Source organism: Pristis pectinata, chromosome 2, assembly GCF_009764475.1.
Source record: "Pristis pectinata isolate sPriPec2 chromosome 2, sPriPec2.1.pri, whole genome shotgun sequence".
Lineage (NCBI taxonomy): Eukaryota > Metazoa > Chordata > Chondrichthyes > Rhinopristiformes > Pristidae > Pristis > Pristis pectinata.
Genome location: NC_067406.1, coordinates 67,579,540 through 67,603,095, shown reverse-complemented (window position 1 = coordinate 67,603,095; position 23,556 = coordinate 67,579,540). Strand labels below are relative to the sequence as shown.

General features: G+C 39.0%; 1 protein-coding gene across 1 annotated transcript; it reads left to right on the top strand.

Moving 5' to 3' along the window:
* The first annotated feature begins 11,106 nt into the window (after positions 1 to 11,106).
* uchl1 (ubiquitin carboxyl-terminal esterase L1 (ubiquitin thiolesterase)) lies at positions 11,107 to 20,456 on the top strand. The gene is made up of 7 exons (XM_052035080.1): positions 11,107 to 11,263; positions 15,859 to 16,009; positions 16,268 to 16,353; positions 16,443 to 16,490; positions 18,850 to 18,919; positions 19,393 to 19,451; positions 19,950 to 20,456. The coding sequence occupies exons 1-7, from the start codon at positions 11,210 to 11,212 to the stop codon at positions 20,034 to 20,036; spliced, it is 555 nt and encodes a 184-aa protein (XP_051891040.1). The 5' UTR covers positions 11,107 to 11,209; the 3' UTR covers positions 20,037 to 20,456.
* The last annotated feature ends 3,100 nt before the right edge of the window (positions 20,457 to 23,556 follow it).

Below are 23,556 nucleotides of genomic sequence, written 5' to 3'. Positions count from 1 at the left end.
AGAGAGAATGAGACTAATGAAATTGTTATCCTGGGAGCTGGCCTGGACATGATGGGCCAAATAGCCTCCTGTGTTGCTACAAGTATAAATTTTATCTTTTCTGAAGTTTTTTATCATTGGTGCAAAAAGTCACACTCTAAATGGGTAGACAGATTTGTTTATTTACTTCAATATGCTTTTGAAAATTTGCTACTTAAAAAATGTTGCACACATATATGAATTTTCCTGCATCTTGATATTTCGAAGAGGGCAATATCTTACGTACATAATTTTAAATACTGCACAGTAGAAATACAATGTTTCTCTCATCGCAATACATTTCAGCAAAAATGAAAAAAAAATTAATCTTATTTTCATTTACTTACATTACATAAATGCTACATCAGTGTTCACAGGGTTAATAGTTATACTCAGATGCCATCATCTTACTTATTTTTGGTCAGAGCTGTTCAGAGATAGAAAAATATATTAATTGAACTAAAATCATTGCTGAGTCACTGCATAGCACAGCCATTTTGTAATACACTGTGAGTGCTATGGTCTCTAATGGTTTCCTTGGATAATAAATGATGAACAGACGAATGCCAACTATTCATTCTTATGTAGATCAATAATAATGTCCTGTAGCATCAATTCTACAAGATTGTGTTAATAAATATAGCATTATTTTTAGTATTGCCCATATCTTCAATAACTATAACACTTTTTATACCAAAATTATATATCTGCTAAGATCTGAAAGGGAAGAAGCAAAATATAATTAACGTAAATATTTAAAGAAATATTTGAATTGTCTTTCCTTTATGCATGAAAACAGTAAAACTGAACATGATAGGTGGTATTGTCTGTTCCATGGATCGGCAGATTGGAAGGTGTCTGGCTGACAAAATCACTTGCCTGATGCAAAGTTGGCTGTCTTCTGATTACCAGCAAAACCCCCCTTTGCCACACGACTCGGAGTGAGGAATCTCCTGATCATTCCGTTGTCAGGTGACTTCTGCTGACACTGATCCAAGCTCTGCCAAGACTTTTTGGTGCACCTGGATCACTGAGTGATAGGTGGTCTTTGGTCATGAGGTCCCAGGAAGAAACAGGGTCTCCAGCTTAGTCTGTGACTCAAAGTTGGGGGTGATGGGTTTTGGAACAGTACTGTAAACCCTGATAATAAGTAGTCGGATAAATGTCATATCTTGAAAAATAAATGTTAAAATAGAACAAGCAACTGCCTGCTGCTTTCTTCTGACTTTCATAATCCAATCACTTGTAAAGATAAAGGCAGGATTACATTTACCTTGGCTCCAAACTGGAGATTACATTTCCCTAAATAAAAGCAAGGGCCTCTGCATGTATCTATTTATAGCTCCTCGCCAAAGGGAGAAGATGGGCAGGCAGAAAATCAGATTTTGGCTCTGGTCCACTTAGGTGCCTGGTCACTTCAAATATAGGCTGCTGCTTTGCTGTTTCACCAGGTGCATCAACTACAGATAAATCAAACAGGGAGGATCCTGCCATCAACACAGTCTGCACAAAATTTTGCCCTTTTTAGTGGAGATAAAATTGAATGAGATATCCACACAAGTGATCCAATATGGTACATGGCTGGACAATTAATTTGTTTAATTGATTTTCAGGATTTTGGAGTCACTGGCAAGGTCAGCATTTATTGCCCATTCTTAATTGCCCTTGAGAAGATTGTGGTGAGCCATTTTCTTGAGCTGCGAGTGCCCTTCTGGTGAAGGTGCCCCCAAAGTGAGGTTGAGTACAGAGTTCCATGTTTTAACACCCAGGGATGATGAAAGACCAGACATAGATTTCCAGGTCAGGATGATGTGTGACATGGAGGTGGAACCTGCAGATGGTGATATTCCTTCCCGCCTGCTGCCTCTGTCCATCTTGGTTTCTGCCTAATGTGATTGTTATGCCAGTTGAAGCATATCTTATAATGAGGGAAATGTTTTATTCACTGCGGGCAGAGAGATCGAGAGTGGGATTGTTGGGAGGATTGCAGAGGAGTGGGTGTTATGGAGAGTGGATCAGGAGAGTTGGTAGGGCAGGGGAACAGGAGGAGATGTGGGGGTCAGCCAGATTGTTGGGGACAACAGTTGGACAGATGTTGGAGGGTCAGAATTGGGAAGCCACTGGCTAAGTGAGACCCTCAAAAGGAATGGGGTTTCTGGGGTTCAGGGAGGAGGTAGAGTTGCAGAAGTAGCTACAAGTTGAGAAACTTGTAATTTATATACAAAAGCATGATGGATGCAAGTTTATTGAAACCAGTCAGAAATCTACAACTGAGTACAAAGATTATTTTCAGTCTGATTACTGATTTGGGATACATGTGGCTGATGAGTCGATGGCTCTGTATTAATTAATGGTACAGTAGGTACCAACCTTTGCCCCAGGCTTCTCCATCCATGCTGCCAACACAATACTTAGCAATAATCTCCGCCAGACAAAATAGAAAAATTATGCACTAAAGTCTGCCCTGACGCTTAAAATATCAAAAGTGGGTTTAAAATCTGTGCAGCATCACCATATTGTTTTTGTTTGTAGGATTAATTGTGCAGTAATGCCTGTAGGGATTTTAAATCTGCAGATCCTGTTGCAATGTACAGAAATATCAGTGTGACAGATTCTCTATATATTTCAGGGAGCTGGTGTGTACTAGCCTTTGATAATTAGACTAATATTCAAATTCCTGAATCTATTTTGCGATGTAGTTTCCAAGATCTAAATCAATTAAATTAACTGTCATCTGACTTAGTCCCAGTATATTTTTATTCCTACATTCCTTGATAATAAAGGGAATTTGGGTGTCAGTCATTGCCTCTGAAATTAACAAATCAGAATTTTTTTAAAAACACCACTGGTGTGCATTTAATGCTGGCAGGTCATCTGACTTCCTACACAGACCAATGAGACCAGTGCAGTGCAAGAGACAACATCACCGAGGTTTATTACACTTGGGGAAGAGGCTTATGAATAGCAGGTTGGATATTCTGGCCCAGTTTATGGTTTCTGTTCTTTAGCTAAAATAAATTGATCAACAATTTTGATTAAGTTTATGTGTTCTGACAGGAACACAATGCTCATGGCTCTCCTACAAAAACCAAGATACAAAAATGTTAGCTTTCTGAGATTCTGAATACACATAAATCGCAGTGAGATAAACTGGTACTGTCTTATCCCGACAAATGGAAGAAAATATTTAGGTCAAACATTATAAATTGTGTTCATATTAATGAGAAAATGATGAGGAGCAGTCAAAAACCAGTGCTTCAATTTTATTTTAAAATTTGCTGATAGACATGTAGGTTTTTGGCTATTTATTGCTACGTTGAGTTACAATGCGAGCAGCCCAATTAACTAAAATGATTTTTCTTCTTTATATTTATTATGAGACTGCAGTATAGATGTTACTTTATCCTGTACGGTACTGAACAATTTTGAGTGTTGTAGATGCTGCACTCTTCTAGCCAAGTGGAGAATATTTCATCATTCTCCTGACTCATGCTTTTCTGACGGTGAAAGGGCTTTGTTGTTTGTGGAGTCAGGAGGAAGGTCTCCTGTGCAGAATACCAATTATCTGCCCTGTTCTTCTAGACACAGTATTTATTTAGTGGTTTCATTACATTTTGGGTCAATGGTGACCTTAGGACATTGACGGTTGGAAGTTCTGCAATAGTAGGTCAATTGAAAGTCTTGGGGAGGTGGTAAGAGGCAGATAGATACTCATTGCTTGCCACCTCTGTGATGTGAATGTTAATTGACACTTATTAGCCCAAGCATGAATGTTGTCTAGGCTGTCAAATGGAACTGGATACACTGCTATCAGGAAATATACCCATTTCTAACAATATGATGGAGGAATGGTTAAGAAGCCTAAGATTGTTGGGCCTTGTAAAATTCTTTGTGGAATTCCTGCAGTGATATCCTGGGGTTGGCCTCCCAACAACCACAACCATCTCTTTCTGCTCATCTCATACAAAACCAGAATACTGCAGGTGCTTGAAATCTAAAGCAAAACCAGAAAATACTGGAAGTACCCAACAGTTCAGCAGTCACAGCAGAGAGAGGGGAAATGAGTTAATGTCTCAGGTTGATAATTTTACATCAGGTCTCTCAACGGGAGTTCAGTTCCTTTTTTCATGTTTGGTCCAAGTCTGAAGTTAGAAGCTGAATGATCCCAGTGGCTCCCACCCAGCAGCATTTTGGGAGCAGCTTCACCACATGGACAGCAGTGACTTAAAAAGTACACCATCATCAACTTCTTAAGGGTAGCATCTGATGAACAACAAGTGGCGACCTTAATAGTGACTCCCACATCCCAAGAATTTATTTTCAAAATTGAGTACCTTAACCTTGTCATGACTTATAATAAAGTTACATAAGAACATCTGAACATAAGAAAATGTGAGCACGCGCAGGCCACTCAACTCCTCTAGCCTGTCCCGCCATTCAATATGACCATTGCTGATCTGCCCCAGACCTCATCACTTCCTGTTCTCTCTTTCCCTAACTCTGTATTTGCTTAAAACTTTTTAATGTCCCTTGTTCCATTTCTGATAAAAGATTATTCTTCTGAAATGCTGACTCTGCTTCCTTTTCCACATTTTCCATTTTTGACCTTCAGAGTTTTTTCCAGGAATTCCTGGTTTTGTCTTACGTTATACTACATTGTATTTACTTCATTGTGTGTTTGCCTGCACTGGTGTTAAGACATAAAAGTTGGAAATAATTAACCCTCAGCTTGGGAGAGTACAACAGCTTTACTCTCCTTCACTCATTCATTTTTCTTATGATCACAAGGTAGCTTCTCCTGAGATAGTTGAAATATGGTCATTTTTAAGTCCTCTTCCAGTTATGATTTTCTGGACATGGCAACATTTAGTGCAATGGGAGGTAGAGCTTTTCCAGCTTCCTACTCCCTTCTTCTTAAGTAGTCCCTTGGGGTTAATAAAGACTTGCTTCCATTCTTTGGGTTCTGAGGTGACCAATGAACTGAAAGTGAGACCTGCAGGTTTTGTCACCGATAAGATAGGTGGAGCTTGATGACTGGATGGATAGATTGGATTACTATATGCTCCTTTGGCTATTTGTGTTTGGTCTCCATACTGTCCTGACAGAGACTGTGCTATGAACCTCCTCAGATGCTTCACCACATTTTGTGCAAAGGATTTCCATCGCATTACACTTTTGCAAGGAGGCTTTGAAGACATTCCTTTAGTGTTTTTGTGTCCTTTTGAAAATTATTGGCAATGACAAAGCTTAGAATAGAGTGCTTGATTTGGGACTTTTATTGTGGACAACGTGACCTACCCACTGAAGTTGGTTGGGCATGATGAGAACCTCAGTGCTGGGGATTTTGGCCAGGAAGCAAAGGCTGATATTGGTTTGCCTAACCTACCACTGGGTTTGGAGAAATTTGCAGAGCTGCCATTAGTGTTTCCCTTCCGCTAGTCGGTGGTGCCTGCTGTAAGTTATCCATGTCTGTGATGCCTACAATGAATGGTGCACTTCGATAGTGCACTTTCTCAGTGCACCATTGGCTTGATGTTGGACTTGAGATCTTGTTCTTCACTTTATTCTGCAGGTGGACTAAGGCTGCTGGGGGGGGTGGTGGGGGCACTTCGATAAATTTGATCATCAATGTTGGTTCTCATTGAGGCCTGGTTCCCAAGACCAGTGGTGCACCACCAGGATCGGTGCTGGGACCTTTGTTGTTTGTCATACGATTTGGATGAGAATGTAGGTGGCATGATTAATAAATTTGCAGATGACACCAACATTGGTGGACAGTGAAGAAGGTTGTCAACAGGATATTGATCAGCTGGTAAAGTGGGTAAGGGAATGAATGATGGAATTTAGCTTGGATAAGTGCAAAAGTGATGCACTTTGGGAAGTTAAACCAGGGCAGGATATGCACAGTGAATGGCATTGCCCCGGGGAGTGTTGTTGAACAGAGAGACCTTGGAATAAAAATACATAGATCCCTGAAAATGGGAACAAAGGGAGACAAGGTGAGGAAGGCATGTGGCAGGCTTGTTTTTATTGGCCGAGGCATTGAGTACAAGAGTTGGGACGTCATGTTACAGTTATGCAAGGCGTTGGTTAGGCCGCATTTGGAGTATTGTGTACAGTTCTGGTCACTACATGATAGGAAGGATGTTGTTAATCTAGAAAGAGTGGAGAAAAGATTCACAAGGATCTTAACTGGAATGGAGGGCTTGTGTTATCAGGACAGACTGGATAGGCCAGGTCTGTTTTCCCTGGAGCGAAGGAGGCTGAGAGGTGACATGATAGCAGTATATAAAATTATGATGGGCATAGATAGGGTAGGTATATCCAGTGTCTGTTTCCCATTGATGTGGTATCTAAAACTAGAGGGCATAGGTTTAAAGTAAGACGGAGGAGGTTTAAAGGAGATCCGAGGGGTAAATTTTTCACACAAAGAGCATGAGCTACCAGAGGAGGTGGTGGAGGCAGGAACAGTAACAACATTTAAAAGGCATCGTGACAAGTATTTGAATGAGCAATATATAGTGGGATATGGAATTAGTGCAGGTAATTCTGGGAGGGTTTCCTCCCACATTCCAAAGACATGCAGGTTGTTAGGTTAATTGGCCACTGTAAATTGCCTTTAGTGCAGATGGCCAGTAGAATTGATGGGAACATGGGGAGAATAGGTTAAAGGGAAATTAGTGGGGGAAAGGGATTGCTCTGTGAGCTAACAGACTTGATGGCCTGAATGGCTGCCTTCCATGTCGACGTAAATATTACATGTTAACAAGCAAAACATTTGCAGCAATCTAGCTGTATGCTCACATGGCTCACTAATTTGCATTTCCTGATGGATCTGTTTATCATTTTCACACAAAGTGGTCCAGAAACATTATACTTTCACTGCAACAATAATTAAACCACTCACCAATCAATGTATCATAATCAACTATTTTAGCTTCTAAGCTTATTTCAATCATTCTTGGGATAGAACATTAACCACTCTTCTAATTGCATCTTGATATTGTACTGTTGACATATTAAAACTGAAATGTATGCTTAGTTTGAGTCCTGACTCATCCCCTGTGGAATTTCAACTTGCTGCATTATTGTCAATGTAGCATACTTTTCACATTATTTGGATGATTCCTGTACACCATAAAGCAGTACAATTGCCACATATTCAAAATGTTGGCCAAGAGACCCAGGGTTCATTTTGTCAGGAATTCTGAGAACACTCTGATTGTAGACAATTTTGAATATCAGATATTTGGATTGAAGATCTTCTGATCTATTTTTGGAACTTCAGCCATATCATCCCTTAACCTATATTTCAGGTAATATAACCTTAGTTTGTGTAAGCATAATCCAACCCTTAAGGGTAAAGGTGTACTGTCTCCAAGAATCTTTTGTCAGAACTGTTCACAGTCCTCCAGGTGTGGTCTAATCAGGATCGTGCACACCTGTAGCTTAACTTTTCTCCCCTTGTCCTCTGGATGCAAAGACCAGCATTCCATTAACACTTCGATGATTTTCTGAACTTGAAGTAAAAACAGAATGCTAGAAAAAAAATCAGCAGGTCAGACACCATCTGTGGAGAGAGAAACAAAGATAATGTCCTAATTAAATTTTATTGACATGGAACATTATCTTTCTTTCACTCTCCATAGATGGTAGGTACTTCCAGACATTTCTGCTTTTATATCATTTTCCCAGATCTGCAGATTTTGCTTTAGATAGGGCACTTATGACAAAGTTTCTCAAATGACTTAAAAAATCCATATAAATCTATGGATATTCCATGTTCCACTAAAGTTATCTCTTCAAAAAATTCTGGGAGGTCTTCCAAGCAAATCTTACCCTTCACAAATCCATGCAGGCCTTCTCTGATCAATGGAATGTTGACTGAGAGGGTGTTCAGCCGCTCTACTTTTTAAAAAAATTTTAGACTTTAAAATTTCCCTGAAACAGGCATCAGGCTAGGTGGTTTGTAATTCCTTGGTTTCCCTCCCTCACCTTTCTATTAGGAAGGGCATGAATGCCATTGCAGAAGCAACACTGGAGCAGAATCCATCATAGTGTTAAAATGTAAACAGGATAAAAATCTGGAAAAATGTAAACAGGATAAAAATCTGAAAAAATGTATGGGCAGAAAAAGCAGATACCAATCTTAGCAGATGGGTATTTTTAAAAATCTAGCTACCTCTGATGGAAAATTCACCATAGAGTCATAGAGCTTTACAGCACAGAAAACAGGCCCTTCGGCCTAACTCGTCCATGCCAACCAAGCGGACTGAGCTGGTCCCATTTACCTGCGTTTAGCCCACATCCCTCTAAACCTTTTCAATCTACGTACCTGTTCAAATGTCTATTAAATGTCGTATTTGTACCCGCCTCTACCACTTCCTCTGGCAGTTCGTTCCATATACACACCACCCCGTGTGTGAAAAAAAAATTGCCCCTCAGATCCCTGTTAAATCTTTCACCATTCACTTTAAATCTATGCCCTTTAATTTTGGACTTTCCTACCCTGGGGAAAAGACTGGCTGTTCACCTTATCTATGCCCCTCATGATTTTATAAACCTCTATAACGTCCCCCCTTAAACTCCTACGCTCCTGAGAAAAAAAAATCCAGCCTCTCCTTATAACTCAGATCCTCCAGTCCCAGTAACATCCGTGAAAATCAACTTAGTACCCTTTCCAGTTTAACGTCATCCTTCCTGTATGCAGTTCTGGTCAAATAAGGCTTTACCAATGTCTTGTACAGCTGACATACCAACTCCTGTACTCAACATCCTGACCGATGAAGGCAAGCATGCACAAATTGGAATAATTAAGAATTTTAATGTGTGCAAGACATCAGGAGCATCTTATCAAGACAAACATTTAATATGATCTAAGATTTCAACTACATTTCAATAAGAAATGGCTAAAAAACTTCTCATGTCCATCCAACAATGTCATAGATCTTTCAGGCACAACGCATCATCTGGTCTCAACAAGATAGAAAGCAGATCAAAGGTGTTGCATGGTCTGCCTCTCCCCACAACCACAAAGACTGACTCATATCATTCAAAGAGATAAATGAATAAATAATGCATGTTAATAAGTGTTTTTACCAAATGTATTCTGCATTTCCCTTCCTACTACTAAATTTCACATTTAATTGCTGTTAATTGTGGTCGATATCAGTTCTGATAATTTTGTTATAATGGATGATGTTGAATTATCTTGCATTCAGCAGTTGTAATGTGTTCTGATGTAATGTTTATATTGTACTGGAGGTAAATATCCAAGCATCAGATCTGTTATATTAAATGTAATACTTTGAAATTTGATCATTATTTAGATTATTTTTGCTAGAGCATGTGATTTTTCTAATACCATTGAACTTTGATCTGCAGATCAAATTTTACTCCATAGCAAAATAAAGCAGCAGCAATGCAAAGTCAAGGTCAGTTATTTTTCTTTCCATTAATGTACATGCAAAGAAATGCCAATTTCGACTACAATAATGTATAACACAAAATAAAATTTTGTGAGAAAAGTCTAATTCTGAAAATCAAGATTAAGTTGTGAATATGGCATTCTTTAAGATGAATCTACATTTTAATGCAATTAGATGGTTGATTTTACATTTATTTTATAACAAAACCTTATTCCCTGCAGTTGTAAATATGTACAACTTGATAAAACACTACAATGTATTCATTAAAATAACCCATTTCTGTGGAAATAAATAGTATGTGTACTTCGTTTAATTCTAAGTATAGCTATGGACCAGCTATGTGTATATTTGATTACATGTGAACCGTCCACTTCTGAGAAGTCATGACAGCGAATAAATTCAAAAGATGGGCCAAATTTCCTCTATGATCACATTCAATTTCATATACAATTCCCAGGCTCATAATCTTCAAGTGCCACCTATTTTTCCTTAACCGTTTCACAACTGTATCGTTTCACAACTCTATGTTGCAAAAAAAAATGGGGTGGGAAATTGCTTTTTGTATTTATATTTAGTTTAATGCCACTTTACAAATCATGCATACAAAGCATTAAATGCACCCCATTACTGAACAAGAAATATTGTGTATGCTTCTAAAGATCTGAGCAACAGATCGATATGCACGGTCATTTTGGACCTGACCACTCTTTTGTTGGTTTTAACACGACAGTGTATCCCACTGTTTAACATACCACTGGTCAGCGCTTCATTATCTGCACTCCCTCGCAGTGAAAATACGCATTGCGTACGATCAGTACACTGTTACCCGAGGTAGGTTGCAGGTCATTACCACTTCATTGCTAGGAAACTTCTGGCCGATAGACGAATGCCCTTCTATTTTGAGGGCCGACCGACTGGGCTTTCCAGACGGATCAGGAGACTTGGACTGTGCTAACAGTACGCGGGGCCGGTAGGTGCAGAGGGAGATGAAAGACGACCGAAACCCCTCCCCAGCTGGCACTCGTTAGCCCCAGTACTCTGACGGGGAAAGTGGCCGCAGGTGTTTGGCGGTACCTTGATGAACACCGCTGATCTGATCTCCGTCTCTCCCCCCCCCCCCCCCCATTCCGCAGTGGGTTCACTCCGGTGTGGGTATTAAAGCCCCGCCCAGTTGCCAGATTGTTCTTCTGCACACACACCTACTGCCAGTGCTGTCTGCTCAGATTCGGTCCGAAGCACCAGCAACAATGGAATGGAAAGCAATGGAAATCAACCCTGAGGTGAGCGCCCTTCTTCAGGCGTTGTAATGGTTTATTGCTGCCGAAATGTAACCGTGTTGACTTTATCCCTTTTTATTTCCAGATGCTGAATAAAGTAAGTGCGCAACGCCGATTCAACGCCCTCGTTTGATCTACAAACATCTTCGGGTGGTCTTTTAAGTTAAGCAAAATAAAACGGTTCACTTATTTCCCTTTTATCTTCCCCGCGCGCGCATACAAATAGTTATCTCAATTAAATATTGAACGGATAAAGGGTGCGGTCATAAGGAGTAAATTACCGATTATTGATGCACCGCTTGACGCTCCATCGCATTAGATGTGTTGGCTTGGCTTTTAAAATGCCGTTTTGATCTAGTAACACTTTTAATCTAATAATCTTTTATATCAAAAATCTTGCCTTCTGCATAGTGCCTCTCTCGTCTGGGTGTGGCTTCTAGCTGGAAGTTCGTAGATGTTTTGGGTCTAGAAAACGAATCCCTCTCCATGGTACCATCGCCCGTGTGCGCTCTGCTACTGCTCTTTCCCCTCAGTCAACAGGTACGGCACCGTCTGCAAGCGTGTTCATCCCGGGTATTGTGTCAAATCATTGGTGAACTTGGCAGCACTGAATGGCAAACTAGATTTTTTTTCTAGCAATTACTAAAAGCCGATAGGTGGGGACTCAAATCGCGTGTATAAATCCACACTGCATCATGCTTGAATTTGGTGCATTTTCCAAGCAGTAGACAGATATACAAAGTAAAATACCCTTAGTTTGTTTCTTTTTTTTTAAACCTGCAATGCAGTATCCAGAGTTTTTTTTGCAAATAAGAGATATTTGTATCTTCATATATGGGCTTACAGTTATGGGTGGCAAGCTGTGAAGCTTTGGAATGATCTTAAACTGTCTCCCTGAAGTGGGATTTTCCTTACGATGAAATCCTATCCCAACACTACATTCATCATTGACTGCTAATAATTTCTATGGAACAAATACCTTGTCCTAACTAGGCTTGTCAGTTTTATCTTTTAGTGGTGCCTGTATCAGACATGCCTGTATCTGACCTTGTGCAAACAATTAATTGACCACTTTGGCATTGAGTATTGACTCTTTTCTCATTAAGCAATGACTAAAAGAAATCTCATGAAGGGAATCTCCATTCCTTTCTGGTCTGACCAGGAGGCAGACCAAATGCCCATAATTTAAAATATTAAGTTATTCCATCTATTGAGATTCTCTTTTCAAGAAGCCAGACTTCTATTCTGTAATGAGTTGCCTTTCTTTAAAAAAGGTACAAATTTAACCAGGACCCATTTGTTTCAAATTCTTGCCTCCCAACAGTGAAATGTATGAGGGAGGGAGAAGAGATACTGTGATCATGAGCTAACTTTATAACCAGTTAAATTGAAGCACTAGTTAAGGATGTCCTGCATAAAACAGTCTGAAGCTATCTACCTTCCAAACAGAACTCAAATTTGTTATTTTGCAGTAACAAACTTGTTCAAAGGTGAGAAAATTGAAGATCTAAACTTGCCCTAGGTAATAGCTAGTAACCTTGGGTATACTTTTTGCAATAAGCATCCTTTCCTGAAGTGGTTGAAATGGGTGTGGCATAATGAAACTAACCTGAATTACAGTATTTGGTTAATTGGGGATTAAAAGGCAGACATTGATATTTATATTTCATTGTTTTTTCTAAAAGGCTGTTCTACTTGTCAACTTTCACAACATGAGTAAAATTCCTGCAATTCAGTATACTTGTTAATTTCCTATCTTGCTAGTTTATTCTTTTTAGGTACATTTTTTTGTAAATGTATCTATTAAAATTCATCTGGTTGATTTTCTACACTGAATTTCATGGTATTAGTCATTGGCTTAATCTCCAGCTGATGCACAAATTTGGCTTCCAATTCCAAATGTATCAAATTATTTCTCAATGCAAAAGCACTGAACCAGCCTGATCACCTAATTTGCTACTTTAACCCTGTTTGCATATTTGGGGTCCCAGATAGCTATTTGGTTTTGTATTTGCTGGAGCAAATGTCTAGTCTGCAATAATAACTGATTCCAAAAGACTTGGCTACTCAGAGGTTAAAGCTGCCTATTAAAGAAACAATTTAATTTTAAAAAAGGCTTTGTCCTCTTCTTTGAAGATGTCTGAATGGGCCAAAAGCTGCTGGCAGAGCAGTATTTTCTTTGTGCCATAAGATATGCCCCAAGTAGGAAAGTGTAACAGGAATTTGTTTATTTGATTATCCTGACTTGTGTTTTGTGGACAGTGAAGGCTTGAGTCTTGTTGCACTGTTAGCTGGTGTATCTTGAACTGTTTAATATGACCTTGTATTTTTCCCTGAGATTAAGCAACACTATCTCCCTTTATTGCGTTGTTACGTGTATTTAATTGTAACATTACATTCAGTTGAGCCTTCAGTACAAAACATCCTAAACCAGAGAGTCTGCAGTAAAGAGGTTGATGCCAATACTGAGCTTGGTGAGGGATGGACCTGCCATTGTAGTTTGTAGGAATTAATCCATCCATTGCCCTGATACTGAGATTTGTGCACAAAATCTCTAAAGGTGCAACCTTGCAAAATTCCAGCTTCCTCTTGATATTTCCTTCATGTGATATACAACATCTCAACTGAAGACCTGTGCTCTATAGAACTAGTCATGCCAGTCTAACAATGTGGGGAAACTACCCAGATACATCCTGTTCACAAAGCAGGAAAATTCCAAGTGTTACCCAGCCTACTGTTTTATGAATAGGAACTATTGAGTTACTCCAGTAGCCTGATCACTTTGCCATGACTACTTGTCTCATAGCCTTGGTTCATGCTCCAAGGAGCTGAATTCCAGAAGTGAGTGACTACCATCTGTGGCAGTGCTTGTCAATGTGGCATCAAGAAAGTAGTCCAATGGTGGAGTTGTACAAAAATAGCTGCAATTGTTTCAATCATTTACAATAATACTGCAGCAATGATTGAAATACAACCGTCTTCAACAGTGATAAACTTCAAATGTCAGAAGTGGGGATGTCTGTTCAATTTCATTCATAACTTGGCAAATGAACCACTCCATGCCTGTATTTGGGTATGAGCTAAGTGGCCAGTACTTGTCTGGCACTTATGGCATAAATATGATTTGAGGATCAACCAATAGGTCTTGCCATTCAATGGTATTGCCATCCTCCCTGCATTCTGGGGTGCATGCCATTGACCTGAAAGTCAATACAGCAGTTGCAAATACTGATTCTAAAGAGCAGATCCAAAGCTGGGTATCCTGTAATAAGTGACTTGCCACTTGACACTAAAGCTTTTTCCTCCATCCAGAGTACAAGCAGTGTGTGGAGTATTGTTCACAAATGAAGAACTTCAACCCATTCAAGAGATGGAAGACTGCTCGCTTAATATTCCTTCAACCCTAGGTATTCCTTTCCTGTGCCAGTGCAGTGGCTATAATGTATACCATCTACAAAATGCAGTACCGTTATTTACCTAAGCCATTCTGAAAGAACCTCCAACAGGAAAACAAAGGGTTTTGGATGCACGTGAACACCATCTGCATTTGCTTTCCAAGTCACTTCGTCTGGATTTGGAAATATCCTTTCTTCACTGCTGGGTTGAAATCCTGGAACCTTTTCTCTTGCAGAAGGCAACCTGACACCACCTAAAAGAGCAATTTGATACAAGCAAAAAAAAAAATGCTGACCTTAATAGTGATGCCCAGAACCCCCAATATAATCTGATAAATTGTGTTTTAAGTAAACCAGAAAAGTTGTCCTGGAATCTTTAGTTGTCCAAACCAGTCATAAATGCCTTCTGAGATGTTAACCTCACTGACTGCAGTATACTTTTTAAAATAACTAATTGATATTTTGTTTGCTATTTGAGATGCTTTTGGGTCTAGGGGTAGTTCTTTAGGTTTATTAGTTATGACCCACTCATTTGACAAGTCCCCATCCTACTTATTCTGTTTCATTCCAAGGTGTAACAATATTTTGCATAGTAATGTGTATATTTTTCCTTGTGTTGGATTACAAATCTGCCCTTCCTCTATTCAGTATAAACTAATTTAGTCTGGATTTGCACCTTCAACAATTGTTAACATTGTTTTATGAAGTATGATTTGGTTTTAAATTTGTAATGGGGAAAATACCTTCCATTGCCAAAATACAACTAGGTAACCAGGTTGTTTATCTTGAGGGTTAAGATTAAAATTGTTTTGCACTTGGTGCACAATGATGAGTAATCAAATTAACTTGGGTTGTTCTGGGTTTGCATATATTGAGATTGGGGAAAGCTTTTGGTACACCTCTCAATCCATTATGACTTTCCTTTCCTTGCCATCTGTCGTGCCCTTAGTGCATTGTAGTAATTGAATGCTGGAACTTGAAAGTGAATCAGCAGTTGACTGAGCTGGTTTTTTAACTAAAGCCAGGATGCTAGACAAAGTTAAAGGAAACAATATTATTGAAAGCCTATAATGAAGTTGCTCAGCCTTTCCCTTTACACCCTGAGCTTGTACTATTATATTATAGTTGTTTTCCTTTTTTGTATCTGCTAATATACTTGTTATTGATGGTTGTCAATTTTGAAGGATGTTTCTATAACAAATGTGCACAAGTTTCTTTGCCAATGGATTCTAAATTTCTGCTATTCTGTTCCAGTAGTTTCCCTTCTGTGAACAAATCCAATTGCATCTTGAGTTTGCAGCTGGAGATTCTAGTGACTACTGGACTGTCAGTTCAAAGGCCTTTTTAAGTAGGCAACATGTCTAAATCTTAATGTGGCAAGTGAGGAATTGCGCTATGGTTATGACTACACAGCATCTGTAAGGACAGAATAGCATAGACTGACTAGCAAAAGGTTCACTCAGTTAATCTTGTCCTAAAACTGGCAGTCTGATTTGCTTCCTATCATACACATCGGTCTTGAGACTTCCCAATGTCAATTCCAGTTCTTGTTTCCCTCCTTTTCTCTCCTCTGCCCACCAGCACCCCCCCCCCTCCCCCACCTCCAGTGGGAGTAAGGTTGTAGGCAGCAAGGATCCAGGATTATCATCATGCTGAATAATGGAGTAGGCTTGATGATATCATTGCATTGGCATCTAATGAAAATGCAGTTTACTAATACTCCTCCTCTTCCCCACACAGCATGAATCTCACAGGAACCGCCAAACATCAGAACTGAGTGGGAAGGGTATTGACTCTAAAATCTACTTTGTGGTGCAGTCTATTTCAAATTCCTGTGGCACTATTGCACTTGTTAACACTGTTGCCAACAATCAAGATAAACTTGACTTTGGTAAGCAAATTGCTTGCTAAGATTTTTGTGTGGTCTACTAATAATTTTGTGCTGAAATTTTGTAGAAAGCAATATTTCTTATTCAGAAATCTAAACTACTGCCTGCATATTTAAAACTGCATTAAGTGGATATTCTACAGTCTCTACTAAGTTATCTCAAGACTTTATAACTGATTTGCTTATTCTAATGAACTGTGGGTGGGGGCTTCATCAGTTGAATGTGGGCCTTCAGAATACATAACTTTTTTGTATTTGCAGTGGAAGGTTCAATATTGAAGAAATTTCTCAATGAAACTGCAGATCTCTCTGCCAAGGAAAGAGCTAAGCAATTGGAACAAAATGAGGTGATCTTCAAATTTACAAGAGCTGTTTATCTCTTTGAAGCTGAACCAAATTATCAGACTTCACTAACCTGTCTGAATTTTCTGTACAGGAGATACGTGCAGCACACGATGCCACTGCAGAAGAAGGAGAGTGTCGGGTGAGAAGCTTGTGTTATAATGGCTTTGGAATAAAGTTAACATTTTAACTTGTGTACCTGTCCTTGTACCTTAAAGTGGAAATGGGTTTTTGTTGCCATCTGTTGCAGTTCTGTTAATGAACATGGGAGGGCTCTATAATTCTGCAATTTGTTAAGAAGGCTAAATGAATTGGTGCTGTGCCAAGATAGTAAGCCTGACTGGGTAATTCTACCTTTCATTGTAAATTTTAATCTTGAGGACTAAGATGGATTTTTGTTGACTCAACCTGACACCTGGTTTGAGTTTTGTCCTCTCAGCTTTATTAGCAATATCAATGCAGAAATCATGAGATGCTCTCTGCTGGACCTTGGAATAGATATGTTTGCAGTATTTCTGAATTGGATCAAGATAATATGGACATGCTCTTCCCCATGGGACAAGATTGGGCTTTAACCATGGATACCAGGTTCTTGTTTGCTACTTGACTAAAGCTTTGTTCTATCAAAGTACCATGATGTAGCTAGAAAAATCTTTCCCATTAATCATCAGATAAATGCTAACAACCACTTCATCCCACTGCTGTTTAAAAAGATGTTTTCAGTTGCTATAACTTTATTAAACATTGGGTTGCTGTGATAGTCTGTTCCCATGCCTCGCTTCAATGCTGAAATGGTTGGCATTTCAAGCATGGCTTTCCTGTTGGCCTTTTCTCAATGTTCTAACATGGCTACCAGATTTTTGCTCTGCTTATCTTTGCCATGACTTGTGATCACAACAGTAAGTGACTGAAATTGAGTTATTTGTGTAACTGTCCTTCTTGGGGGGGAGGGGGTCTTCAATTAAAAATTGCTGTAATTTCAAGTTTTAATTCCTCCACTGCCAATTTCTGTGTGGTCAAGAGTGAACCCAGACACGCCACACTGCATCCAACTTGTTAGCTGGCATTTTTCAGTAGTGAGCTTTGAAATGTCATCCTTTGACAAATGAACAGACCAAGTTGGATCATACTGTACTTTAAATCTGCTTGTGGAGAATTTGGTACCAACTAAAACCAAGCTGGCTTTTGCCCAGTGATATGAAGAAAAATAACATGTAGATCTACTTGATTACAAAAATCAAGAGTAGGCCTCTTGGCCCCTTGAGCCTTCTCCACTACTCATTAAGATTGTGGCTGATACAATCTTGGCCTCAACACCACTTTCTAGCTCTTTCCAAACCTCCTAAATCCCTTGTAGTCAAAATGCCTGCTGACCTCTCTACAGTGCATTCTAGGCCTCTTTCTTAGGTACAAAGATGCACAACACTAAGAAATGTCCTTGTTACTACTCCCTTATTTTAGAATTGTCCATTAGGAGAAGCATCGCCACTCAATGACAACCCCCCACCCTCCCAGAATCTCATTTCAATGAATGCCAATTAGAATCTTTATTGTAATTGGGAATCAACTTCCTGAAATTTCTATGTACAGCTTTCAGTGCAAGCATGTCTCCTTTAATATGGAGACCAAAACTCTGCAGTATGCCAGGTGTAGTCTCTGGTGCCTTGGAAAGTTGCATTAATATTTCCCTAATTTTGTATTCTGAACCCTGCATCAAGGCCATTGTTTTATTAGCTTTTTAATTACTTGCTGTATTTGCATGCAGCTTTTCAAATTAGGATCTCTTGTACCGTAATGTTTTGTAATCTCGCTATTCCAGTTGGCCTCCTGCTCTCCCAATATCCATAAGATATAGGAGCCATTCAGCCCATTGAGTCAGTTCTATCATTCAATCACAGATGATTTTTTAAAAATCCCTTGCCAGTCAAGAACCTATCAATCTCTACCTTGAATCCACCCAATGACTTGGCCTCTGGCCTACTGTGGTGACAAATTCCACAGATTCCTCTTCCCCCCCCTCCCCCTGCGCGGTTGAAGAATTCCTTCTCATTCCTTTAAAGGGATGTCCCTTTATTCTGATGCTGTGCCCTTAATCCTAAACTCTCCTACTAATGGAAGCATCCTCTCTGCATCTATTCTATTCAGGCCTTTCAGTATCTGGTAGGCTTCAATGAGATCTCTCCTCACTTGTACATCCAGCTTCATGCCCATGCACTTAACCTTTTGCAAGCCCTTGTACCTGCCTTGCAAAGTTCTAACCTACTTTTGTAGCATCAGCAACTTTGACTACCGTATACTCGGCCCCTTCAAGCCCTCAATATAAACTGCAAATAGAGGCCTCAACAACTCTTAACTAAAATTTCTCGTATTACAGTGGGAGTTTGTCTTTAGATTGGTGATCTAGAACTGAGATTTGAAATTGCTGGTGTAACAGCCAATGTCTGAATATAATTCTCAGATAATATCATGCAGTTATTATGATTCAATCTACTTCTCTGTAGGTACATGAAGATGGTACAAACTTCCATTTTATCACCTTTGTTGGTGTAGATGGACACCTCTATGAACTAGGTAACACTTGTACACAATTTGGAATATTTTTGACAATTAAACTTCATTTGAAACTATAGAGCTATTAACTGTATGAAACTTTGGATGTTGTGCATCATTCACCAAGATTAGACACCCAAGCTAGGTGCTGACTTGAAATGGTCATGTTTAATATTTGTCACTGTTCATTTGCTTCTGTAGTTTAGTACCCAGTCAGATTACATGCAGGGCAACTCTAGATAAGATGACAGTTGAACTTCTGCAGTTAATTTTTCCTGGTTTAACTTTGCTGAATACCTAGTAGTGCTTCCTATATGATGGGTAGTCATTCATTAATTCATTCAAATTCTGGAGTTCCCAGTACACAGTTAACTTTGTTTGCAGCATGTTGCTTTATGGCTTTTGCCTCAGTTGAATAGCAATGTAATTGGCCTTTACACCTATTTAGAACATCCTACAAATTTTAACTTTCTTTCCTCCGCTGTTTTAAAAAGATGGAAGGATGCCATTCCCAATTGACCATGGAGAAACATCAAAAGATAATTTATTACAGGTGGGTTTTTGAGCATAAATTTCAACTCTTCTGATTCCACAGTAACTTCAACATGCCTTTTAATGGGTAAAAATCTAAATTGTGCTTAAATTTGGTCAGAATATTTAAACCAATTGTATACATTTGAATATGAACAAATGCCAACCTCTGAGTAAGCAGCATGCAAGAAAAAATGGGCACAGTGGTGTAGTGGTTAGTGTAATGCTTTGCAGCACCAGTGACCCAGGTTCAAATCTGGCCACTGTCTGTAAGGAGTTTGTACATTGTGTCTGTGTGGGTTTCCTCCGGGTGCTCTGGTTTCCTCCACATTCCAAAGACATACAGGTTAGGAACTTGTGGGCATGCTATGTTGGCACTGGAAGCATGGTGACACTTGTGGGCTGCCCCCAGAACACTATGCAAAAGGATGTATTTCACTGTTTCAATGTACATGTGACTAATCTTAAATTCAGTGGTTCTGGGATTCTGCTTTTCTAATGTTAATAATTGTCATTTCAGGATTCAGCAAAAATATGCAGACAATTTATGGAACGTGATCAAGGAGAAGTTCGCTTCACTGCTGTGGCTCTCTGCAAAGCCTCTTGAATGGGGGTGGGCAAAGTAAACAATAAGCACAGCACTGCAGTTTTAAATTGCTATTAAGCTTTGAATGTTTTGGCTTAAATCACGTGTATATTGAGGCACTTTAAGCGCAGCCTTTTTACACATTAAGAATGGTTAAAGTTTAATGGATAGTATTTCTGCACAATTTCAATATTTTGTGCAGTATTGGATTGTAGGCAATATTTGTGATTGTATTCAAAAGCAGTCTTAAATTTTTGAGCATCCACCTTGTTAACATTGCAGCAGGTTGGTAGAAGCTGCTTTATTTAGTGCTGGACTATTGTACTTTCTCATAAATTTGCCTGCAGGAATCTGTGGAAATGTTGCTTAGGCACAATGTGGAACTAATTTTTACAGCTATTCCTGTGTAATATCTGAAATAAAATCACTAATGTAACAATATTTAAGATGTGTATTGCAGACAATTATTGATGCAACATGAGAATTCTTGAAGCAAATGGCATATTTCTACTTGTTTTACTTTAGCCTCCACTTCCCTCCAAGGTTTTGTCAAATTCCTATCTGAAGTAGGGTTTCCAGATTCACTTGTCCCATTCTGTATTCATAATTTGACAATGAGTCTAGTCCCAAATTCTGATCCTCTGCATTTTTACTCTTGACTCCGAACCAAATTTTACTGGTTCTGAGTCAAGGCATTTACTTGAGCTACACCTATAAAAGACAAGCCGTTTGGAGTTCATGCTGATTCAAGAGCAGTTTGGTGCCCTGCTCTCTCTAATACTGCAAGTTTATAATTCCTTGAGTAATAATTGTTTTTGAAATCCATCAAATGATCATTTCTACTTCTACTCTCCTTTGTTCAAGTCCATTACCTCTTAAATCATTCTCATCCCTGAAATCATTTGCCTTGAATGTTTAAATTTACCATAATCTTAGATGTCCATTTTTATAATTAAGTTTGCCATCATTGCTCATATAACCATAACTCTAGTCATTAAGACTTGGAACATGGAACAATACAGTACAGGAACAGGCCTTTTGGCCCATAGGATCTGCCAACTGAGATGAATACTATCTTCCTGCACATGGTCTATGCCCTCATTACCTGCCTAGTCATGTGCCTATCATATCTGCTTCCATCACTATGCCTGCTAGTGCATGCCAGGCACTTGCTGTTTTCTGTGCAGTTTTTTAAAAAAAAATTAGCTTGTAAGTCTTCAAACTTTACCCCCTCTCACCTTAAAGCTATACCCTCTAATATTTGACAGTTCTACCCTGGGCAAGAAAGATCCTGCCTGTCTATAACTCTCATTACTTTGATCAGGTCGCCTCTTTGCCTCTAATATGCAGGAGAAATCAATCTTAGTTTGTCTGACCTCTCATTATAGTTAATGCACTCTAATCCAGGCAACATTCTGGTAAACCTCTTCTGCACCCTTCAACATATCTGCATCCTTCCAATAGAACTGCACACTATTCCAAATGAGGCCTAACTGAAGTTTTATACAGCTGTAATGTGACTTCCTGACTTTTACACACAATATCCTGACCAATGAAAGCAAGTAGGCCATATGCCTTTTTACCACTTTCTACTTGTGTTGCTTCTTCCAGGGAGCTGTGGAATTGCACCCCAAGACACCCCCCCCCCCCCCATACTTTAATATTCCTTGGCCTGCCATTTACTGTATACTTTCCCCTCACATTTGACCTCTCAAAGTGCAATACCTCACACTAGTCTGTTAAACCTCTATCTGCCATTTCTCTGCCCACATTTCCATCTGGTTTGTATCTTGCTGAATCCTTTGACCTTCCTCACTGTCTACAACTCTATATCAATTTTGGTCTTGTCTGCTTACTAATAAACCCACCTACATTTTCATGTATCATAAACAACTGAGATCCCAGCACTGGCCCTTGTGGAACACTACTGGTCATAGGTTTCAAGTCAGAGTAATGCCCCTCTACAACTACCATCTGGCTTCTACGTCCAAGCCAATTTTGAATCCCATCTACCAAGTCTCCATGGATCCCATGTGGCTTAATCTTCTGAATCAGCCTACCAGTAGAGACCTTGTTGGAAGCTTTACTAGAGTGCATGTATACAACATTCACTGCCCCACCCTCATCAATCATCTTTGGCTCTTGACACCTTTAAAAGATCAATTCTGTTAGTACATTGCACTTCTAATGCTTTCTGTTTCCCTGTGAGTTTCCTTTGGATACCTGGTGTGAGTGCCTCAGCATCAATTTTTTGTTCTCCCCTGACCAATACCCTGGTGGTCCAATGCTGGTGGTCAGAATGGTCTCAAATGCAGTAAAGAAAATGAAATGCGTATCAGTGTTATGTAATAGAAGCTCATTAGTATCATGTTTGATGATGGATTGCCCCTTCTGTTCCCATTTCAGTTAAAGGAACATCCTACGTGATTGCTGTTGTTGAGTCTGAGTTTAGTAGCTTTGCAAAGAATCCTAAATATAGGTGTATTTAGCAGATAACATATAAATTAAATAAATATGCTTAGACTATTAAAAGCCATACATAAAACATGAATTGTAAGGAATTGTTTTTCTTATAATTATGAAAATAGCAGAGAGGAAGGACCTGAAGTGTATCCTTCATGGTGCAATAATGTAATTTGAAGCTTGCAGGTACTTCTAAATTTGTAAACTTCCCTGACCAATCTAACTCATTCATCTCTAAGCTAATATTTACTTGGATCTTTGTGGCCTGAAGAGGACTCTAAATTGATAGTCAAGTATTGAGTGTTCTTCAGAGAAGGCAGCATTTGCCTTTATCATAGAGAATAAAACTCTACTTACTATAAGCAATGAGCATGGTGCTAATGCCATTTTTCCAAGTTTATAAGGTACAATTGACCAGCATTAATGTCTAAAATTCTATAACTTGTTCCTAGACTCTGCCCTAAACTAACTCTGCAACCTTTTTCAATCTTGTGTCCATATCTTTGATTCCAGCCTTTGTTCATTCTCTCTCCCTCAGCTCCATCTTCAATAACAGAACCTTAGCTACCTTAGTCTCACCCAACTTAACTACCTTACTTATTATATTAAATTTAAAGCAATTTTTAAAAAATTGTATTTCACCTTTCTGTAAGAATGTGTGGCACTTGCTTCTTTGGTGGTATTGTTCTGATCCTTCTGCTTCTGTGATGGTATGGTTATTTGCCTAAAAATCAGTGGGAACTTGAAGATTAAAATTCATTGAAACCCAATGTAATATTTTTATCACCAAATTAATATGCCTAATTAAGAGCCAACATTTAAGATCTATGTATTTGGTGTAAGCCTCATGCTAAAAACCTGTAGATGTGCTCATATCATTTGAACCCTCTTAGTGAATGTTGAAGAACTTAAATGAAATCATATGTAAAAACTTCTATACCTAGCAAAGGTCAAATTGAAGGATAGGAAGTAAGTTGAATACAAGAACTAGGTAAGGTTAATTGATTTGGAAGCTGGACAAAATAAATTAGAATCATTCCAAATGAGAATTGTCTGGAACTGGAGTGTGAATAGGTGA